The sequence below is a fragment of the Pristis pectinata genome, chromosome 28, assembly GCF_009764475.1.
Source record: "Pristis pectinata isolate sPriPec2 chromosome 28, sPriPec2.1.pri, whole genome shotgun sequence".
In the NCBI taxonomy this organism is placed as follows: domain Eukaryota; kingdom Metazoa; phylum Chordata; class Chondrichthyes; order Rhinopristiformes; family Pristidae; genus Pristis; species Pristis pectinata.
The window spans coordinates 20,242,057-20,264,758 of NC_067432.1; the positions used below are offsets into that span (position 1 = coordinate 20,242,057).

At 41.0% G+C, this 22,702-nt stretch overlaps 1 protein-coding gene across 1 annotated transcript in view; it reads left to right on the forward strand.

Moving 5' to 3' along the window:
• The window catches only part of fkbp16 (FKBP prolyl isomerase 16), a 158,915-nt gene that overhangs the window by 22,105 nt on the left and 114,108 nt on the right, over positions 1-22,702 (forward strand). Inside the window, exon 4 of the mRNA XM_052040286.1 lies at positions 17,857-17,945. Within this exon, the coding sequence (XP_051896246.1) occupies positions 17,857-17,945 (89 nt within the window). The remainder of the gene's footprint in view (positions 1-17,856; positions 17,946-22,702) is intronic.

Below are 22,702 nucleotides of genomic sequence, written 5' to 3' on the forward strand. Positions count from 1 at the left end.
ATCATGAGTCTTTGGAACTCTCCTCTCCAAGGGCTGGTGGAAGAAGAATCTTTGAATATTTTTAAAGCATAGAAGGTAGATTCTCACTGAGCAATGGGGTGGAAGATTACTGTGGATAGACTGCTATCATTCTCCCCTTTCATCAGGTTCTTGAACTGACTTGAAAAACCTTAATTTTACCTCAGACTATATTTATCCTCAACTTTGCACTCGTGTCGTTATGTTTATTTTTTTGTCATGTAAGTTATGTATAATTTACGTTAATTTAAGTTCATGTGATTTATGTTTGTAATGTACTGTGCTGCAAAAAAAAACCTAATTTTCATGGTATTCATACCCTGGGTATTTATACTCATGACAATAAAATTGGACTTGAACAGAGCTGAGGTTGCATGCATAGAAGCCATGATCTTTTTGAATGACATACCAGAATTGAAGGCCTGAATGGCCTATTCCTGCTCAACTCTCTCCAATCAAATGTTTTCCTGGTGTCGATCGTGCACCTATGACCTCATGGGTTGTACAGTGCACACTTCCTCCACTGCTGGTATTAGTTAGAGGGTTTGTGTGTGACCCACAATCATCACAGAACAATAATGAAGAAAATCAGAAGCATATGGCATAGGGATTGGCAGTGAGATGTCAATGAAACGGAGCGTGCTGGAACGTTGATGTCCTGCACACAGCATTTGTCAGCTTTGCCTTTCAGTGCTCAGGATAGTGGGAACTCTGTCACTGGTTACCCCTTCACTCTTCACTTGATTTTGAGACAAATCAAATGAGCTGCCTGCCGCCACCACTGTCGTCTTGATCATCCCGCGTCTCACAAGGTGGGGGCTTTCCGTGCTATGAGTCTCGATTGGGTCAGACCACTATGTGGGTGGAGGCACCCAAGCACACAAAAAACTGCCACGTTCCACATCCCCTCCATATTCCCCCCACTTCCATGGCAGCTTTTCTGCACCTGCTCTGTGGCTGTCACAGGAAGCGTCTTTAGGGTCTCACAAACTTCCCAGTAATCAATGAGACTCCACGTGCAGCTCACGATGGACCTCAGGAGTCCCGTTCCAGTGCAGGATTCCATGTATAACCCACCATTATGTTGATCTAGCATTTTTTTGGCCAACTGCAGAATTTTTTGCAGTGATGGGTGAGGATCTGACTTGAAGACAGCATATGTTTAGCACACCAAAGAGGATGAATCCAATTTCTAGGCAACATCCTTCCATTAGTTGTTAAAGATATTATTGATTTTCTATCACAGTCATGAACATTGGTACACCGTATCAAAAGTCCTACACTACAGTGCCTGAAAAAACACAGCTAGGTGTTCTGTGAAAAGGGATGACGATGTACTCAGCCAAGCCTTTGTTTTTACAAGAAGGAAACACACAGTTGCATTGTGAGAAGTAATACTACATCAAAGTTGTTGGTCACATTCACAGGAAACCATCAAACAACTCCACCTCTCTGACCCCTCTGATCAATGACTGCCAGTGCTGCCCCACTGCTGTGATACCACAAATTCATTTGCACTCATTGGGCACAGCATCAATACATCTTGTGCAGAATTGAGCACGGTGTGAGCACCAAGCTCGTTCTCATTGCCAAGTTGGCTCTTTCATCTCACTTTGCCAAGCTTCCGTTTAATAAGCTCTTTGATTTTTATATCAGTTAGTTCTTAACATTGAATCTTTGTTCTCTTGCTCTTTAGACAGTGGGAAGTCATTCAAAGTCCATGAAACAAAAAGCCAAGAGCAATGACAGTAATGGCAGCTGGCCAAACACATTGAAAGTAATGAAAGAAAAATATGTGCAAAACATTCTTTCAAAGAATACATTTCTTAATACACTTCTCATGCACACTTTATAGTTTGTCAACAATCTTATATTTGAATGGGCAGTATATAAAATAAGTTGGGTTAACTACAAATTGCAACCAAAAATCCAAGTTTCGTTGGCTCAGTTTTGTTGGTTTTGGTTCTCCAATGAGCTATTCCTGTTCCAGGAGTGAATTCCAATGCCGAAAGTTGAAAGGCATCCATCAGTAGTTACTGCACGTGGAATCGCCTTATCAAAGCAGCATCTCTCACTAGTTTGTACATATTAGGATGGGCTGTGGTGAACTGAACCATGTGCTTGATGTCCTATATAATGAACTCAGTGATCTTTGTGATATCCAGGCATGGGATCAGGATGCATGTTTTCAGTTTATCTCATCTCATATTCCCTCTGGATCTCTTTCCCTTTTCTCCTGTCTATGGTAGGAAATTACTCAGCTTCAGTGAGGTGGGGGGGGGGAAGAGCTGGGAAGAGTCATATTATCAAAAAGCAAAAAACCTGCAGATGTAGAAAATGCTGGAAATACTCAGCATGTCAAGCAATGACCTGATGTATCAGATCAATGACCTTTCATTTGATGTTTTGATTGTTTGCTGGGATGAACACATGGGTGGTCATTCGGTGCTTTAGATCTCTATGATTAAGTGGTTCTATAATTTATAATGAACCAGCCTTCATGCTGTGTTGGACAGGCTTAATGAATCAGCTGCTCTGTTCCTGCATGTCAATCTTTTATGTTCCCATTCAGCCACCATACTTCCAGATCATGATAACTCCACCTCCCCTGGTTTGTAACTTAGTAACAAAAATCTATTAACCTCACTTCTGGAAAGTTTCAATGACCTAACCTCACCAGCTCTTTAGAGAAACAGACACCAAAAGACTATAAGATACAGGAGCAGAATTAGGCCATTCGGCCAATCGAGTCTGCTCCATCTTTCAATCATGGCTGATTTTTTTCTTCAACCCTATTTTCCAGCCGTCTCCTCATAAACCTTAACCCCCTTACCAATCAAGAACCTATCAATCTCTGCCTTAAGTACCCCCAATGACTTGGCCTCCACAGCCCTCTGTGGCAACAAATCCCACAGATTCACCACCCTCTAGCTGAAGAAATTCCTCCTTATCTCTGTTCTAAAGGGACATCCCTTTATTCTGAGGCTGCGCCCTTAGATCCTAGACTGTCCTACCAATGGAAACATCCTCCCTACATCCACTCTATCCAGGCCTTTCAGTATCCAGTAGGTTTCAATGAGATCCCCCCTCATCCTTCTGAACTCCATCGAGTACAGCCTAGAGACATCAAACGCTCCTCATATGTTAAGCATTTCATTCCTGGGATCATTCTTGTGAGCCTCCTCTGGACCATCTCCAGGGCCAGTATATCCTGCCTTAGATATGGGGCCCACAATATGTAAAGCCTTTTGAAACCTTTCAATGGGTCGGTGTATTGTAAAATTGCAGATGAACTTTTATTTTCAAATGTTAGGTGCCTGTTAACCTAACCTGGTATACAATTGTGAGTATAACGAGAAGAACTGAGTATACCATGTGATATGGGTTTCAATACATTGTTGTGGCAGTCACACTGTTGATTGAGAGTTTGTAATCTTCAGTAAAGAAAGCTCTGTTTGTTGCACTGCCTCTAATGGGGTTATACAGCAAGGAAACAGGCACTTCAGTCCCCTAAGTCCACACCAACCATCGTACCCATTAACACTAATCCTACGTTAGTCCCATTTTATTTTCCCCACATTCCCATCAACTGTCCCTAAATTGTACCACTCACCTACACATCAGGGGCAATTTACAGTGGGTAATTAACCTACCTACCTGCATGTCTTTGTAATGTGGGAGGAAACAGAGGCAACCAGGGGAAACCCATGTAGTAACAGGAAGAATGTGCAAGGTCCATACAGACAGCACCAGAGGTCAGGATTGAACCTGGTCACTGGAGCTGTGAGGCAGCAGCTTTACAACTGCTCCACAGTGCTGCCCTGTTAACTCTCTTAATAAGCAACAACACTAAAGAGCCTACAGACATTAGACACCACAGTGAAGTAAAACCTTTATTCATGAAGACAAAGTACAAGCATGCTTTGCGTTACGGCATGGCTTGCATTCCTAGAAAACAAACCACATTGCGATTTTCCATAATCTGAAGCTGCATCATCTGTGCATTTGCCAAGAAAATGAATTGAAAAAAAATTCTGTGCTTAATTATTTACATTTTTTCACATAAATTCCATGAGAACCAATTTTACTCTGCATCCGAAATTTTTTGCGTGGTGATTTGTGAATTCTGTCAGGGTGAATTTCCGTAACCCAAACAGCCTTAATACTGGGGTCGCCTGTACAAGGTTCTTTACACATCTCATAAAAATATGGAAGTTTCTATCCTAACTCTGGTCACAATTCAGAGAAATATTGAAGTTAGACTGACATTAACTGGAAAAGTCTTGACAGCTTTCTGCTGGATGCTATCAATGTTCATCTGAAGACCACAAAGCCAAGAACATGGTTGGAGAGGCAATAGGTCAGGCTCACAAATCCTCTTCAGAAAGCTGTCTGGATAGGTAAACAAAGGATGTCTGATGGATATACTTCAAAAGAACTTAATCAGATTCTTTGTCTGATTCTTCAAAAAGATACAAAGGCACTTGGGCTTAATTACAAAGCAGCTAAATTGATTGAAGATTGTACAGATTATATGCATCTAAAGATAATGATAAAAGGATGGTCTGGTATAATGATAATTGTCTAGAAATTAGATTGTGTAGGTCCATTTTTTAGACAATAATTGCCCTTGATTTGATTTTACCTGGTGCAGATCTTGATGCCGATCATTTCCAGGTGTCCTCTCCCTGCACCTAATAACGTCGCTATTTGCGTAATGCCCATTTTCATCCATAGCAACACAAATTGGAGCTGATGGCTCCTCACAATGACCATCAATGAACAATCTCAGTAGGAGCACAATGACTTAGTTTGTCCCATTTCTTGCTATTTAAAGGAACATTGTCCTGAGATCAGGATACTGACTGGACACCTTCAGTACTAACTGCAGGTGGCTCAGGTCTGTTCCAACATTCACAGAGTGTGGTTTCCCAGTCTTTAGCTACTGAGGTGCTTCAGTAGTGAGTCCAAGTCTCCACTTTATTACTGGGGGCCTGGATATGACCATGACTGGTAGAATTCAATAGGCCCTTCAAGCAGCAATTGAAGCAGGAGGTGGAGGTATACCCATCAGTGAAGAGTGCACTCCCAGGGAATCTTCAGAGACACCACATCCTACCAAGACCTCCCTAATGGTTTTCCAAAGCTATCATCACTGAGGTACGTGACATTCTACAGGAAGACCTTTGGCCACCATCTCACGCCTGGATCTTTCTCTTCATGGAATTCAACATCATGGTCACTCTGAACTTCCTCACAGTGAGATCATTCTAAGTAACTGCAGCAGATTCCTTATCCCAAACAAATAATTTACTTCTTATGATCTGACAGTTATGGTCTTAATTGCCCTCGAGATGATGGTGAGCACTCTTCTTGAACTGTCGCAACCTTTGAGGTAAAGGCTTTCCCACAGACTGTTGAGGAAGAAGTTCTGGGATTTTGACCCATTGATGATGAAGGAGAAGCAATATATTTCCGAGAGAAAAATAGATTATCAAGTTTAATGATCTTGCAGGCTTGTTCGGAAAAGGGTAGCACTTGGTGTTGTCAGCATTACTGCCTTCACAGAGTGCAGGCGGCCACTGACTTTGGTACCCATGATGAATCTGCACCTCTTCATCAATTAAAGAGGTTTCTACTCTCTCAATGTGGAGCTTGTTGTGTACTGTGAGAGGGGAATTTCCTCCAGGTGCATGCCTTATCTCAAGGAAATGTACGTGACTCCTGGACTTACAACAGCGACCACTGGCAGAGGTCTGTATCCTGGGAACAAAGGCTACTTTACTCTTGGAGACACAAGAGACTGCAGATTCTGAAATCTGGAGCAACAAACAATCTGCTGGAGGAAATCAATGGATCAGGCAGCATCTGTGGAGGGAAATTAGTTCAGATGAAGGGTCTCGACCCAAAACGTCAACTGTTTATTTCCCTCTACGGATGCTATCTGACCCGCTGAGTTCCTCCAGTAGATTATTTATTGCTACCATATACTTTTCTGGCTGCCCATACCAATGGACTCTCCAACCACAGGAGATCAGTGCAGAGCTATGCAAGTTCCTGGTGACCTTTTAATGGCTTTAGACATCCCTGGTATCCTTCCTCTTGTTCCCACTGCTTTTTAGAATCTGCCCTAGGATCCTCCATTACAGACCCTTTTCTTGCTGCACTTCCCCTGGCACAGGCTGGTGTCTTAGGTTTGTATGCCTATCCAGCACGAAGCCCAAGGTGGTGAAGTCTGCCTGATCTGCTGAGCATTTCCAATATTTTCTATTTTTATTTCATATTTCTGTAATCTGCAGTTTTTGACTTTCATTTACTGTGGATCTTCTGTAGCTGCATTCAAAGAGAATCGGCAGCCATCAGGTAGAATTTGGTCTCCTGAGGTTGAGGGTTTGCTGGCTGCACCAGTCCAGGACTGCCCCTCGGTACAGACCCAGCAGGCGCAGAGACTTCATCACCTCGGGCTTCATGCTGCACCAAGTTGCCATCCAAGGACACCCACCTGCACCAGGGGAAGACCTGGAGACTAAGAGTGCTGAGGCAGGGCCTGAAGAACAGCAGGAGCAAGAGGAAAAGGAGAACGGTGAAGGCACCAGGGAACGTCACTCCTCAGCTTTCACAGCCTCATCTCCCTCACTGAGCGGAGGAAGGAAATAGCATTGGCAAGCTCTATGAGGGACTCGAGGGACTCACTGATTGAGTGACAATTTTCTGAAGAAGACTGGAAGGTCATTAAACCTGATAATCCATTCTTCTCTCGGAAATATATTGCTTCTCCTTCATCATCAATGGGTCAAAATCCCAGAACTTCTTTCTCGACAGTCTGTGGGAAAGCCTTTACCTCAAGGGTTGTGACAGTTCAAGAAGGGTGCTCACCACCATCATCTCAAGGGTAATTAAGACCATAACTGTCAGATCATAAGAAGTAGAAACAAGAATAAGCCATTCAGCCCTTTGAGACTGCTCCTCCATTCAATAAGATCATGGTTGATCTGATATTCCTCAAGCCCAATTTCCATAACCCTTGATTCCTTTAACAAATACAATGTTATCCAGCTCAGCCTTAAGTATACTCAAGGGCTCTGCAGCCACTGCTCTTCATGGCAAAGAGTTCCCGAAGACAAAACTTAATGAAAGAAAAAAAATTCTTCCTCATCTCGGGCTTCAATGAAGGTACCTTATTCTGAGACCATGCCCTCTGGTTCTGGACTCACCATGGGAGGAAACATCCTCTTAGCATTAACTCTATATAGCCCCAGAGTATTCCCAGCAGTCCCATTCCCCTACATTTCCTGGAAGCTCATTCTATCTCACATACCCATCAACCCCCTCTAATTCTCCCACCACCCATCTACACCAAGGGTAATTTACAGTAGCCAGTTAATATACCAACATGTTTTTGGGATGTAAGTGGAAACTGGAGTACCAGTGAAAACCCAAGCAGTTCCAAGGAGAATATGCAAACTCCACACAGATAGCACTGGGGATCAGGATCAAATACGGATCACTAGAGTGGTGAGGCAATGGTGTCAAATGCTGTGCAACTGGTCAGTCCTCACTGACCACATAGTGGAGGTAACTGATTGCAAAGTGAAAGACATTCTATGGCTATGACTAACATCATCTCTGGCTTCAATTGTATGGAGCAAGAAATGTCTCCGCATTAATGTAAAGTCCTCATGATGAGCACAGCAGTTGAGAATGACAAGAACTTTGAGTGGTATTGGAGCTAAACATAATCAGGCAAGCGGAAAACACTTTTGACATCTGCTTTTCAGGTGGGGAAACTCTTTGACAGATCAGACGAGTTACTTGCTGAAGGATAGCCAATCTCTAATTTACTCTTCCAATTGCAGTATTTATATGACTGATTTTCATACTTCTGGTAAATTGTGATCTCAATAACATTGTTAGTGTGGGATTCATTGACGGTAATGTCATTGAACCTCAAGGAGAATGGATTATACTCTTCCTTATTGGAGATAGTCACTGTCTGAGGCTTGTTACTTGCCAATTACTAGCCCAAGGTGGTGTGTTGTCCTGATCTTGCTGCACTTGAGCATTGAAGGCTTCACACACGGTAATGGAATTGCGGAACCTACTCCTATAAAAAGTAGACCAAATAAAACTTCAAACACTGCAATTGAAAGATTTTTTTGTTCATATTAAGGGCTATAGAACAAAATGTTTAAATGGGGATACGATGGAGATCTGCCATAATCTGACTGAAGGGCAGAATGGGCTCGTGGTCCTCTCCTGTTCTTTTGTTCCTTATCATTTAGTGTACATGTTCCCACCAAGTCTCACCAAGTCCTCACAGAGTCACTTACACATTTGCATTATCTTTAGAAGTTGAAATTGTGCCCTTGGGTTTCAGAATGCAGGCATTTATTACATAGAGAATAGTCCTAAAGGAGAACTTGTATTGTAGAGATAAATGTAAAGGATTGGCTAGGGTCCAGAATAAGTTGGTTGGCTAATCCATAAGGGACGACAGGATAGAAGACACACCTGCGATGACTAATACTCCTTCATAATGGTGTATGATCCATCAATCTTCTACTTTTGTTAGCAAGGAAATTACAGTCTTTCACAAGATGCCTAGTCTTCACATTTGTGAAGACGGTGTTAATCATATGGGGTTTACATTAACACAAAAACATTTCTCTCTTTGCAAAGCCAACGATGAAGTTAGTCATGGAATGCTTTTCATTTCCGAATTAACTCTGCCGTCACTTTGGAGCCAATTACTTTCATTACGTGGCCCTAAAGAATTTCAGTCCAAATCCATTTCAATAGTTAAAGCTGAACACAGCTCACAAATTACTACCAGCCAAAATAGGTGTGTTGATCGCCGGATGTGCAATGGAGAGTCATGGGTTCCAAGCATTTGGTTTGAATCCATTGAACGTCAATGGAAACCAGTTTGGCTGCACAGATTGTATTTTATTGAGCTGGAGACAATTCATCCGTACTTGCCTTGACTCCTGGAGTCAATGACAATTTTGCACTGATGCCAAAATCTACAAGGAGCTGCGAGATATGTTGATAATTCATATGAAAATGTTTATTTTCGTCTTTTAACAACATCAGTGATCACTTCAACAAAGACTGAATGTTTTTCTTGAACCAGAACACAACAAGTAAGAGCAAAGTTCTCTAAAGAAACGGCTGTAATTGCACTCTCCTAAGTGAGGACAGATTTTGGAGTGCGAGGGATAAGATATTATTTAACCTGGATAATGAAAGGTTTATAAGTTATTTGTTCTGCAATTGTAGGTGATCCTGGGAAATGAGAACATGGTGTCAACCTTTCCCTTGAAACATTGCAATCTTTCTGACAAAGGTACTCCCATAATTTTGTTAGAAAATTCCAACATTTTGACCCAGTGGAAAGTTCATAAGGTAACACCATTACTTCCATGTCAATTTTTTATGAGAGAGCGATCCAGGTCCTTAAAAAGCTGCAAAGCCCAAACAGTCCAGAGCTAAACAGACAATATCACTTACACTTTGGATTCAGTCTAAAAAATCCCACCTGGTTTCAACTTTAACTGTTGCAGAATTAGAAACAGTCTGTAAATATTTTCTATTAGCAGTATATTGCCACAGTTCAGGCATAAAAATGATTTCATTCAGTTGTTGAGAAGTGTCCCAGCCTTTCAGTAATAGTAGATATATAACTCCATTCCTGCACTGATCTATCTCCAGTTTCAAACAGCAGGTGATGAAAATTTCCTCAAGGCTTCAAGATGGCGGGCTTACTTTAAGTATACATCTCACTGCCTCGGTAAAACAGCACGCATAATCAAAGACCCCACCTTGGACATCCTCTCTTCTCCCCTCTCCTATTGGGTAGAAGATACAAAAGCCCTGAAAGCACATACCACCAGGCTCAAGGACAACTTCTATCCTGCTGTTATAAGACTATTGAATGGTTCCCTGGTACAATAAAATGGACTCTTGACCTCGTAATCTACCTCATTATGACTTTGCACCTTATTGTTTACCTGCATTGCATTTTCTCTGTGGCTGTGACACTTTACTCTGCATTCTGTATTGTTTAACCTTGTACTACCGCAATGTACTGTGTAATGAATTGATCTGTATGAACAGTATGCAACAGAAGTTTTTCACTGTACCTCAGTACAAGTGACGATAATAAACCAATTCCAATTTCAAGTAAGCAGATTAGGGTCTGAGCTGAGCAGCTTTCCAGACATATCAAGTCTGCTGGGAGACAGGAGAGATCCAGACAGGTTAACTTTAAAAAAAACTTTTATTGTGGTCACGAAGGAGCAGGTATATTCTCCCGGACTCCGATCCCCACCAATCAGTATTTATTTGAGTACCAGAGATCCAAGTCCATGGATCCTGCCCAACTTGTCAATTTCATTCCCTCACTGGTCAGGCAGTGATTGCTCCTGGGATCGAACCCTGGATTCAAATCCTGGATAGGTAAATGTCCAAGCAGCTAATATATCTCTGGGCCTCAATATGAGATCCTGACTTCTTTAGTTTCTATTCTAACTCCTGTCCTGCTCTCTCTTAATTCATCTTATGTAGGATACAAACCTTATACTCACTTTTCCCTTCTTCAACAAATTTGTTCATCACCCAATTTCCCTTCCTGCTCTCCAGCTTTTAAATCTTCCATCATTTCACTTCAAACCTTTCCCACCAACCCCAAACTGCTGCTTTATCCCCACCTCCCTCATCCTATCCCAATGTATTGTCACCTCCCAAATCTATGTCCCTCATCTTTTCTTCCTCTGTGTTTCAGCTTTCCTTGAATCTGGTTTCCAGCCCCATTGCATTATTGAAACAGTTCTAGTCAAAGTTTCAAACAACATTGTCTGTCAGAAACTATTTTTCTTCATTCTTCAGTGGAGTTGATTGCCCCAGCTCCCTCCAACAGTTGTTTGGGTCGACTAGCTTGCTGGTTGTTAATTCCATTATTATTCATCAGGTCATCACCCAGGGTGGGTGGGGTCTTTGATTATGCTGGCTGCTTTACCGAGGCAGCAAGAAGTATAAGCAGAGTCCATGGAGGGGAGGCTGGTTTCAGTGATGTGCTGAGCTGTGTCCACAACTCTCTGCAGTTTCTTGCATCCCGAGCAGAGCAGTTGCCATACCAAGCCATGATGCATCCGGACAGGATGCCTTCAATGGTGCATCGATAAAAATTGGTGATTGTCAAAGGAGACATGCCAAATTTCTTTAGCTTCCTGAGGAAGTAGAGGTGCTGGTGAGCTTTTTTAGCCATGGCGTCTACATGGTTGGACCAGGATAGGTTATTAGTGATGTTCACTCCTAGGAACTTGAAGCTCTCAACCCTCTTGACCTCAGCACTGTTGATGTAGACAGAGAATGTGCACCCCCCCCCTTCCTGAAGTCAATGACCAGCTCTTTTGTTTTGCTGACATTGAGTGAAAGGTTGTTTTCATAACACCAGTTCACTAAGTTCTCTGTCTCCTTCCTGTATTCCCACTCATCATTATTTGAGATACAGCCCACAACAGTGATATCATCTGCAAACTTGTAGATGGAGTTGGAGCAGAAGCTGGCCATGCAGTCATGAGTGTATAGGGAATAGAGAAGGGGGCTGAGGACACAGCCTTGTGGGGTACCAGTGTTGAGAATAATCATGGCAGAAGTGTTGCTGCCTATCCTTACTGATTGCCGCCTGTTGGTCAGGAAGTCAAGGATCCATTTGCAAAGGGAGGTGTTGAGTCCCATGTCTCAGACTCTTCTGGGAACTGATGTGGATATACCTGACAATGGACACAGATCTTGAGGTGCGTGTTCTGCCAACTTGTTGAATAGAATGCAAGGAGCAAATATCGACTTTGTACTTCCTGATCACTTCAATGATCACAGTGGGTCAGGTAGCTTCTGTGGAGGGAAATGAGCAGAGAACGTTTCGGGTTGAGACCCAGGACTGCAGTCCAAATGAAGGATCTCAACCCAAAATGTCAGCTGTCTACTTCCTTCCATGGATGGGGCCTGACACACTGATTTCCTCCAGCAGCTCGTTTTTTGCTTGAGGCCACAATGTGCCCAGTTCAGATACTTCCAGCAGGACTTTGTGCTAGCATCCTCACTAATCCAGCATCTAGTGGGATTTGGTCTACAAATCATGTATGCCTTGGGATAGCTTTTGAGGTCAATGGACACAGATCTTGAGGTGCGTGTTCCAAGTTTCATGGCAGCCATCTCTAACATCGCTCCATCACTACATCAGTCAATTCCGCACCTGGCATTCTGAAATTGCTTGCAAAGTAGAGACTTCTTTACCCAATCAGAAAAAAATGCAATCGACCATGTTCTTCCATTTTTAGTAATCTTATAACTAGCTAAGTTGTGCTCAAATAATTTGAGGTGTCCACTACCCCAGTGATATTGTCCTGAGTTGCTCACAGTCTGATATGGAAGAGCAAACATGTTTGCTGGCAATTCCCACAGAGGTTTACCAATATTACTCTGTAGACTACAAACAAAATGAGGCTCAAGGATGGTAAACTTGCACTTTTTGGCATCTTTTACAACTGGAAGACATCCCAAAGATCTTTAACATGAATCAAATACTTTTGATGGCAGCCAGTTTGGGCATAGCAAGTTTGCATCAACAAATCATGATAAGATGCTCTGTTTCTAGGTGTTGTTTGAGGTAAAACTGTTGGCAAGGGCACAGGAAGAACTCTTCCTCTCTTCTTCAAATTATGCCATGGGATCTTTCTTGTCCAATTTTGTATAATGCCATACACATGACAACGAATAAAATTATGACTTCTTCCAGGACTAAACTAATACTGAAGAGGTACAGTGCATTTGAAACTGTTCCAAAAAGAACACAAAGTTCAAAAACACTATTGATGTAGGACGAAGAAATGAAATTGAATTCCACATTTCCTCTGCTAAAACATTTATTGGAACAAATGAAGTGTAAAAGATTTCATGGTAATGCAAAAAGAAATGGATAAGTTCCTCCCTGCCGAAACCAATCCAACATATGCAAAGACCCAGTGAGATTCTTTCTTTTTCAATCTTTTTATTAGTTTTCAAATTAATACAGATTAATATATAACATCAATGTTTGTACATGTAATACAAAGAGATCAGGAGAACAATCATAGCCCAGATAATCATAAAGAACAATAAAACATAAAAAATCTGTAGATCCAACGATCTCTTAGTGAATGAATATAATATAAAAGAAAGGAAAGAAAAAGATTTATTATATAAATAAAAAAAGAGAAAAAAAATCCCCAAATCAATAAGAAAAATTATAAACAATATATCAAACCAAACTAAGCTAAACAGAAAAATTTCAAAAAAAAACAAACAAAAAAAAACTGGACTAAAATTTCTCAGTAGAAACAGAGCAATATTATGTCATCAACTCCGTTCCTCTAAGTTGGAAAGTTATTGAAAGGGGATCTATATCATGTGAAAATATTGAATAAATGGACTCCAAATATCTATTTGTAAATCGAATGTGGCTTCTTTGACACATATGTTTTGGTCCTGTCCTCTTTTGGAAAAATATTGGAAAGACATTTTTAACGTTATTTCAAATGTATTGAAGATTGATTTACAACCTCACCCTATCACTGCAATTTTTGGATTACCAAGGATAGAGTCTGGCCATTTATCTGCTTCCGCTAACCGTATGATTGCCTTTGTTACATTAATGGCCAAACGATCCATTTTGCTTAAATGGAAGGATCCAATACCCCCTACCACTTTTCAATGGTTCTCTCAAACTATATCATGTTTAAACTTGGAAAAAATTAGGAGTGGTACTGTTGATCCTTCACTTATATTTGAAGACCCCGTGAGATTCTATGACCAGCTTTATTCCCATATTGCTAAAAGGATGCTTTTGTGCAAATGAATTTATCAGTCATTAAGCTGTTGCTCTTGGAACTTCTTTGGAATCAGTGAAAGTTTATGATTCCAAAATATACACCTGGAGATGAGGGAATATTACAGATTGGGTGTGTTGACTTCTGCCCAAGTCTACTATCCTGTTAAAATTGTAGTTCCATTGGCTGCAATGATGCCTGCTTACCTTCTCCCTGAGGAGCAGTGTCATTAACTGACCTTTGGACGACCGCTGAATGTGGGTTTGAGCTTGCTAAGCTGAACAGCAGATACCAGAAATTTCCTGCAAGCATTGTATTGATCTGTATAATGCATTGCCTTCATTTTGCTGATATCAAAATATACATGCACCAAACAACACTCAACTGTGTTCCCATATCGCAAAGTTTGAGGCTTCAGTAAGAATCAACATTGACCAGCTGTGCCAGCCACGTATATAAATTGTATGCTGGCCAAGTTAGAAGCTTGATTTTATGGTGTGAGTGGCTCACCACTGGAATCCACCTCACCATCTGCAAGGAACAGGTCAGAAAAATATCTCTATTTGCCTCATTGGGTAGAGCTGTAATGCTCAAGTTTGAATGCTATCTGGGATTAAACAGTTACCTTGGTTGGCAGCCTAACCGCATTCACACCCCCCTTCGTCAGTCTACTTTGGCTGCACTATGTACCTCTTATAGGCTGTAGTTCCTAAACTGACAATCTTCACAGCCTGGAAAGACAGAAGTAGCAGGTATGTGGGAACACCATCAATTTCCCTTCCAAGTTACGCCATCCTCATCTTGGACATTTATCACGATTCCTTCATCCTCAGTGAGTCAAAGGCTGTGGTCTCCCTGCCTAACAGCACTCGTGGAGTAATGGAGTTATACAGCATGAAAACAGGCCCTTCAGTCCAACTCATCTATTCTGACCAAGGTGTCACTGTGGAAGTCCCTTCACGTGAACTGCAATAGTTCAAGGATAAAGATCATTGTCCACTGCTCAAAGGTAACCACTGAAGGACAATAAATGGCTGTGCCAATGATGTATTGCATCAAAAGAATTAATGTTAACAACATCATTATTGGCATTATAACATGAATTATACCTTATGTTCACATCTCCAGCTGTATTTTCATATCCATCCAATAGGTATCCACAATTTCAGAGCTTTAAAATCAAGTGTAGGACAGGACGTGCCTTCAGGTTGTTGGGAGCTTCTAAACAAAGTATTTTGAGCTGTGCTAATCACCTGGAATTACTAGATAACTGTAGTCAATGCCTTACCCCAGGTTTAATCATCATCAACTGTTCCTTCCACGTTTCCATATGAGGGTAAGGAGATGTGTCTACTGGAGGTCAAATCTCTCTCCAATGGTAATCAGCAGCTAGTGGATGTAGATCAGAGTTTATTTTCTCTGCAACCAGTTTTCTCTGTGGCCCAGAAATATGTGATGAAATAATTATCTAACGGAGATTAAATTACCGGACTATAATCCAGAGGCCAAGCCTAATGATCCAGAGCCACCAGTGCAACTGGAGGTTTTGAAACCCTTTAATTAAGTAGAAATGGAACTAAAATCCTAATACCAGTAATCTTGACTTTGAAACTGCTGCATCAGCAGACAAACCCATCTGCTTCACTTTGGGAAGGAAATCTACGGTCCTCATCTGGATGGCTGACTTATAACTCAGATCCACAGGCTGATCATAAACAGAGAGAGTCATAGAGAAAAATGGTACAGAAACCGGGCCTTAGGCCCCAAAACTAACCATCAACCTCCCACTTGCTTGATGCTTATGAAATGGTTCAGTAAGCCATTCAGTTCAAGGGTATCTAGGGAAGGGGAATAAATGTTGGCCTTGCCAGTAATGTTCTCTGAAAGAATAAGGAAATAATTGGTAATTGGTTTACTATTGTCACATGTACCAAGGTACAGTGAAAAACATTTGTTTGGCATACCAACCATACAGATTGTTTCACCACATCAGTACATCAAGGTAGTACAAGGAAAAAGCAATAACAGAATGCAGAATATAGTGTTACAGTTACAGAGAAAGTGCAATGCGGGCAGACAATAAGCTGCAAGCCATGATAAGGTAAATTGTGAGAACAAGAGTGCATCTTATTGTACAAGAGGTCTGTTCAATAGTCTTATAACAGTGGGATAGAAGCTGTCCTTGAGCCTGGTGGTACCTCCATTCAGATTTTCACCTCCCCTGATGCAACCATGGATAAAATGGGATATAGATCTATTTGTGCGAGTAATACCTTACTCAAGTAAAGTTTCTTCATGGTACACACTGATATTGAATCACAATAGACTGGTTGACCATGAGCAATGTAGAGAGAGTATCTCAGTTAAACTTGTTGGGCTAGGATGTGGGTGGGCCAGAACAAACAGAAGAAAACTTTGACAGCTGGTTAAACCATGTCCCATAGGCTAAGCATTGTTAAGCCTGTTAAGAACTATTTATGCCTCTGAATGTTCCTGTCAAAAACTATTAAAATCATCAAAACCTTAAAGAAATTTAAAATGTATTAAAAGTTTTTCAACATTAATCATTTAAAACCACTTTCAGACAATTAAAAGTATCTAAGCAAAATTAATTAATTGCAAAACATAAATTACTTTCCATTTGCCTTGGTTCCTCACACTAGTCTGACCCGGCAGAGATGTGCAGGAAAATTCTCATGCATAACTGCTGATGAATTGCATCAGAGTCACTATATTGCTAGGTTCCATGAGATGTCTGATGTCAGAGCACTATTGGGAAATTGCTGACCATGAGTGACCAGCAGGGATTTCTTCCTCACATGTGATCTGCTCGTATTTCTCAGCAAATTCTGCCCCAATATTTCGCTCATAGGTTTGCATCTATAAAGCACCCTTCACTCCTGTCCTTGCTGCCTTCAGTGGTTCCCAGTCAAGCAACTTTAAAAGGGTCATCCTTGTTTTCAAACCTCCAGACAGTAGCACTTCCCTTTGTTCTTGTAATAAAACATTCTCAGTCCCCTATACAGGGCTGGAAAAAATGTCAAGCAGTCATTCACCAAAGATTCAAATTTTGAGAAGTCATTTGAAGGTCCGGGATAGGAAATCATAAAGGTTCAGGATATAATCCAACTGTTCTAGACTGTGGGAAACAGAGACAACAGCATCTTCCACTGAAGGAAGCCAGAGTGGTAAGAAGGAAGGCATGTACTGGTATAAGGTTGTGAAGCTTGGAAAGAAGAAGGAATAATAATGGAAGATGCATTTAATTTTGAGAATGTGCTGAGAAATGGCAGATTGAAAAGTAAAGTAGTAGTACCAGACCAAGAGTAGAATGGTAGCAGGGATTTGGGCAAATTGGAATTTATGCCCAATGGCATTTAATAGGCTGCAGGGGAGAATATTGGCAAGATCAGATGTGGCTGTAGCAAATGCAGAGCTGGGTGCTGAATGACAGTGCCTTGAACCCAGGGAGTCAGATTATACTGTACTTCAAAAGTAGAGGGCTAGAAATGGGTAGGATAGAAAACTTGAGTGTCAGCTCAGAGTTAAACCAAATACCGAAGTTATGGATTGTTATATTCAGATTCAGCTCAACAAAGCAACTGTAAAGGTAAATGAAATAAGTTCCTATGGTTCAGATTGTTTGGGGGGGGGGGGTGGTTTGTTGTGTGGGATGTGAGAGTTAGGAGATTCAACCAATTTGGAGAACGTACTTAATGATTCCTTACTTGGCATTGAGCATGATCTGGGGGCTGTCAGGTCAAAGATAATAGGACATACTCATTTATCAGCTTTTGTAATTTACGTCAAGCACAAATTCATTATTTAAAGAATATTTTGACATTCAAAAGTAAATTAAGATGTTGTCCAAGAATCAATATTAGATTAATATCACAAGACTTCGACAACTTGGAATTGATTGTAACTTGTTTGATCAAATGACACATTCTTAATTTCATATTATCTGCAGGCCCTTGAATATTGTGCATTCTCAATGCAATTGGATGAAATTGCTCTTGTAATTTCCGATGGACAGTATGCCTATGGTCACATAGGGAGGTAAGGTTACTTTTTATAGATCTGTGTTTTGAGAGCAAAAGGGAACTGGGTATCTGAACAAAAGATTACAAAGCAGAAATTGTGAACAAAGATAAAATTACTCATTTGTAATTGAATGCAATATGTCTCAGATCTGGGAGGAAGTCTTTATTTGCAGCAAGGATTTTATTAAGTTTTAACACTTTGAGAAAAATAGGAGCAGGCAAATTGCTTAAATCGATAGCCAGAGGTAGCTTATTATTGAATTAAATTGACCATTAATTGAGTAAATGATTGTTCACAGGCAAATGCAGCAAAATCCAGCTATATTTAAAAGTTTTGTTAATACAGTTTAGAAATATTTAATTTATTAATGTTAAACAGTCATTCTCCAACAGGAAGCTGCAAATGTATCTTCTGGTTGATCAGCATTCCAGTTGCTAGTTGGTTCTTTCAGATGGGATATTTTGCACAAACTACAAGGAAATCTTTTGCAATTCATGTGTAATGCAGAAATAGATTAAATTTGTGGGTAGTAGCTAATCTTATATATAGAAAGGCTGTTCTTAACTGATTACATGTGTGTTTGCAATTGTAATTTTGCTATCTGTTCTTTTGTACCCTTTGCTTGTTGCCCTTCAAGAGCTCCCAGTTTTGCTTTAATTCCTTCAAAGCTTTTGCCTGAAGGTTCGCCAGACTGATTCCTGGGAAGGTGAGACTGCTGTATGAGGAGAGATTGGATTGACTAGGCCTGTATTCACTACAGTTTACAAAAATGAGAGGAGATCTTATTGAAACAAAGAGATCTGACAGAGCAAGGCAGGGTGGGTGTGGAGAGGATGTTCCCCTGGCTGGGTGATCTGGAATGACGAGACAGAGTCTCAGGTTACAATGCAAGGGATTTAGGACTGAAATGAGGGGAAATGTTTGCACTCACGATGATGAATAGAGGATGATCTCTAGCACAGAGACCGCAGAGACCAAATCCCTGAATATATTTAAGAAGTCAATAGACACATTTCTGGATACAAAAGGCATCAAAGGGTATGGTGAGAGAGTGAGAACATGATATTGAGGTAGATGACTGCATTGAACAGTCTGGAATGGCTAAATGGCCTGCTCATCTCATTTTCTATGTTTCTTTGTCTTTGTAGCCCTCTCTAACCTGTCTGCTCCTCCAAGATCTTTGTGTGCTTCTAATTCTACTCTTTCTGTGCATCTCTGGTTTCCAACACTCCACCAGAGATAACTGTGCCCTCAACTACTCAGGTAACAAACCAGCTACCTAGACACTAAACCAGCAACCTGGGCACTAAGTCAGCTACTCCGGCACTAAACTAGCAATCTGAATACTAAGCCAGCTATCCAGACACTAAACCAGTGTCTTGGGCACTGAACTCAAGCAATAAACCAGTGACCTCGGCATTAACCCAAACACCCAGGCAATTAACTCTTGATTTCCAACTTCTTAAGGAGGTTTCCTAAAACTTTTGTCCCTAATACCTGCTTTTCTGGCCTCCGTCTTAAATTTTGCTTGTGCTGTAATGCTCCTGAGGTTTCTGAGATAGGGTGCTATATAAAGGCAAGCTGTTGTTATAGCCATTGATCTGAACTCCAATACAAACGTGTTTAATAGTGTCATACAGCAATGTAGTAGACTCCTAGATGACTTCTGAAATAGCGCAGCAAGACACACTCACAGCAATGAAAGTACACGGAAAAATATAACTGGCATTATTCCAGGTATGAACTTAGCCAACAAACTCAGTCATTGCAAAGATGTACCCATATCAGTGGACTCTGCAAAACCATCTTCACTAATATCTTGGGACATATGTTTAAATAGTGAGAATTGTCCTACAGATTAGTTGCCAATATGGTGACTTTGTCATACTCAAAGTATCACATCTTTGAGCCAGAGTCCCAGACTTGACCATCATCATTCATGGGTAGGTTCTGTCTCACCAGCAGAATAGATCTTCCAGATAGGGCAGCAGAAAATTAATATACTGTTAGGAGGGTGTGGCTCTGGAAACAACAACATTGACTCCCAAAGCACTAAAGTCTCATAGCATCAGCTCAAACATGGAGAAAAAATAACTCGCACTTTCCCTCATATCTCTCTAGATAGTGGATTTTAATTCCGTCTCAGTAGCACCACTGTTGACCAAGTTGGTCAAGCCTTGATGAATATAGCTGCTAGATGGGGGTTTGTAAGAGAATCACCACCAGGGAAAATCACAGGTTTGACCTGGTCATCACCAATCAGCCTATCATAGATCTGTCTCTGCTCAGCAGTATTGAAAAGAGTGACCATCATACAGGCCCAAAGTTCCATCTTTGCACTGACATTCTCCATCATGTGGTGTGAGATTACTACTGAGATAAATGGGATTGTTCCAGATCAAATCCAGCAGCTCCAACCTGTCTTTCCATGAGGTATGGTGGGGCATCAGCTGTAGCAGAAGTGTATTCCACTACAATCTATAATCTCGGGTCTTCACATGTTCCTCTCTCAGATGTCACCATGAAGAAAGGGTATTGTACTGGGAGATGATCTGTGAGTCACTATCATAGAGCTGGTAAATATTGCATTAAAAATCTCCAAGGATAAGATCAACTTCAGAATATGTGTTAACTCTTCTTTGAAGACTAATGACAACTACCATCGTTTGCCATTATGTTATTACCTCACAAGCACAAATGATTTATTTACGAATTCACATACAGATTTGCTACACTGCTTTCCTCTTTGACAGAGTGCATCACAGCTATACTGCAGTTACAAGTTCTGTCTTATTAACTGCCTTTCTCATACACTTGAACCTTGTTAACTGCTTGAACCAGGCATCATTTAGTACTGCAGACTTACACAGGGTCACCAACATTCTACTTCTGTGTGTTGTACTTGTTCATCTGTCCAAGTACCCCTACTTTTCTCTGTGGCTTAAACTGCTTCTCTTTTCCTCATCCTAATGAGTTGCAAAGATACAAGTTATGATTTTGCTTTTGTTTCATCTGCTACCCTCTCCCAAACTGGGCTGTGGCAAACCCTAGCATCTTTGAAGTCTGCAGCACATAACAGATCTGTTGGGATGAAGCCTATGTCTGAGTACAGCGATGCACCATACTTGAATAGGAAATTAGCTGAATGATAATTCATGCTTAGACTTCAGCAACACTGGAAAACCTATCGGTTTAAAGCTTCCATAAGAATACATGCAGATCTTTCAGTGGCACTGTTTGAGACTAGATGGTTGTGTAACATTGGATTAGTAACCCTTTAAGGATTGTACCAAGTCACCATCTACATTGTAAGTTTTGAGCAAGCTGGAACCAGTTAAGTAAACATGCAGAATATAGAAAAGCTCTGCTTCTCTCTGTAAGTTCTTTGCTTCATTTAATTTACCAGCCATTCTCCAGTATCTTAGAAAGTAATAGTGAGTGCATTTGCAGAAGTGCAGTTGAAATCCTATCGTCACACTGAGGTCACCCTCCATCATGTGTGGCACTACAATCAAGCTAAGTGGGATGGGTTCAGAATGGACCTAACAGTGCAAAACTGGACATCCATGAGGTGCTGTGGACCATCAGGAGCAACAGAAATGTCCACCACCACAAAATGTGACCCAGGACTCAGCATGTCCCTCACTCTGCCATTATTACCAAACAAGGGGTTTAACCCTGGTCCAATGCGGAGTGCAGGAAGGCATCCAGGAGCAACGCCAGTCTGCATAAAAATGGTGAGGAGCCATCCAACCGAAGCTGCAACAGAGTCCTGTTGCAGGGTTTTGACCTGAAATATCGACAATACTTTCCCTCCCCACCAATGCTGATCGACCCGCTAAGTTCCTCCAGCAGATTGTTTGTTTCTTCAGATTCCAGCATCTGCAGTCTCCTTGTGTCTGCAACACCACTTCTTGTGTGCTCAACAGCAAAATCAGCCTTCAACCGACAGAGCTAAGCTAAGCTATCTCACAGCCAATGATGCAGTTCCACCATACCTCGTCGTAAATGGTGGTTGACCATTAAATAGATAGCAGGAGGAATAACTCCAAGAATATCTCCATCCTCAACAATGGCAGGGCCCAGTACTCATGTTCATACATTAACTTTTGCTAATCTTATCCTTTTTTATATACTCTTGTATTCCACTTTCCTTTCCTTTAGTAGCTCCTTTGTCTTCCTTTGCTGAATTCTGACATTTAACCAGTCTTCAGATTTACTACTTGTGGGCAAGGCTGTAAGCTTGATCTCATCCAATCTCTAACTTCTCACAATACCCACAGCAGGACTGCTTTCCTTTTTTTATTGGCCTTCATTGGATAGGTATTATTTGTAAACTATGTTGTAATTCTTTAAAACGTAGCCACTTGTTGTTTATCTTCTAACAGACTAATATAGTTTCATAATGCCTCATGCACCTTATGCCTTTGCAGTTTGTTTTATTTGCATTTAAGAACGTGGTTTCAGGTTGAACAGATCACTTGCGACCCTTATAGTGATCACTGTTCTATAAAGACTCCTTAACCACCTGATTATCAATAACCCTTTCTCATAATCCAGTTCTTGCTCTAAAACAGCTAATTCCCTTGTTGGTTCCTTAACTTCCTGACAGAAATCTCTTATACACTCCATAGGTTCATCTCTAAACTATTACTGTACGTTTGGTTTGCCCTGTCTATATGTAGATTAAAGTCCCACATGAATACCCTACTACCTTTGTTACATGCACCTCTAATTTCCTGATCTTTACCATGCCCTAAATCACCATTACT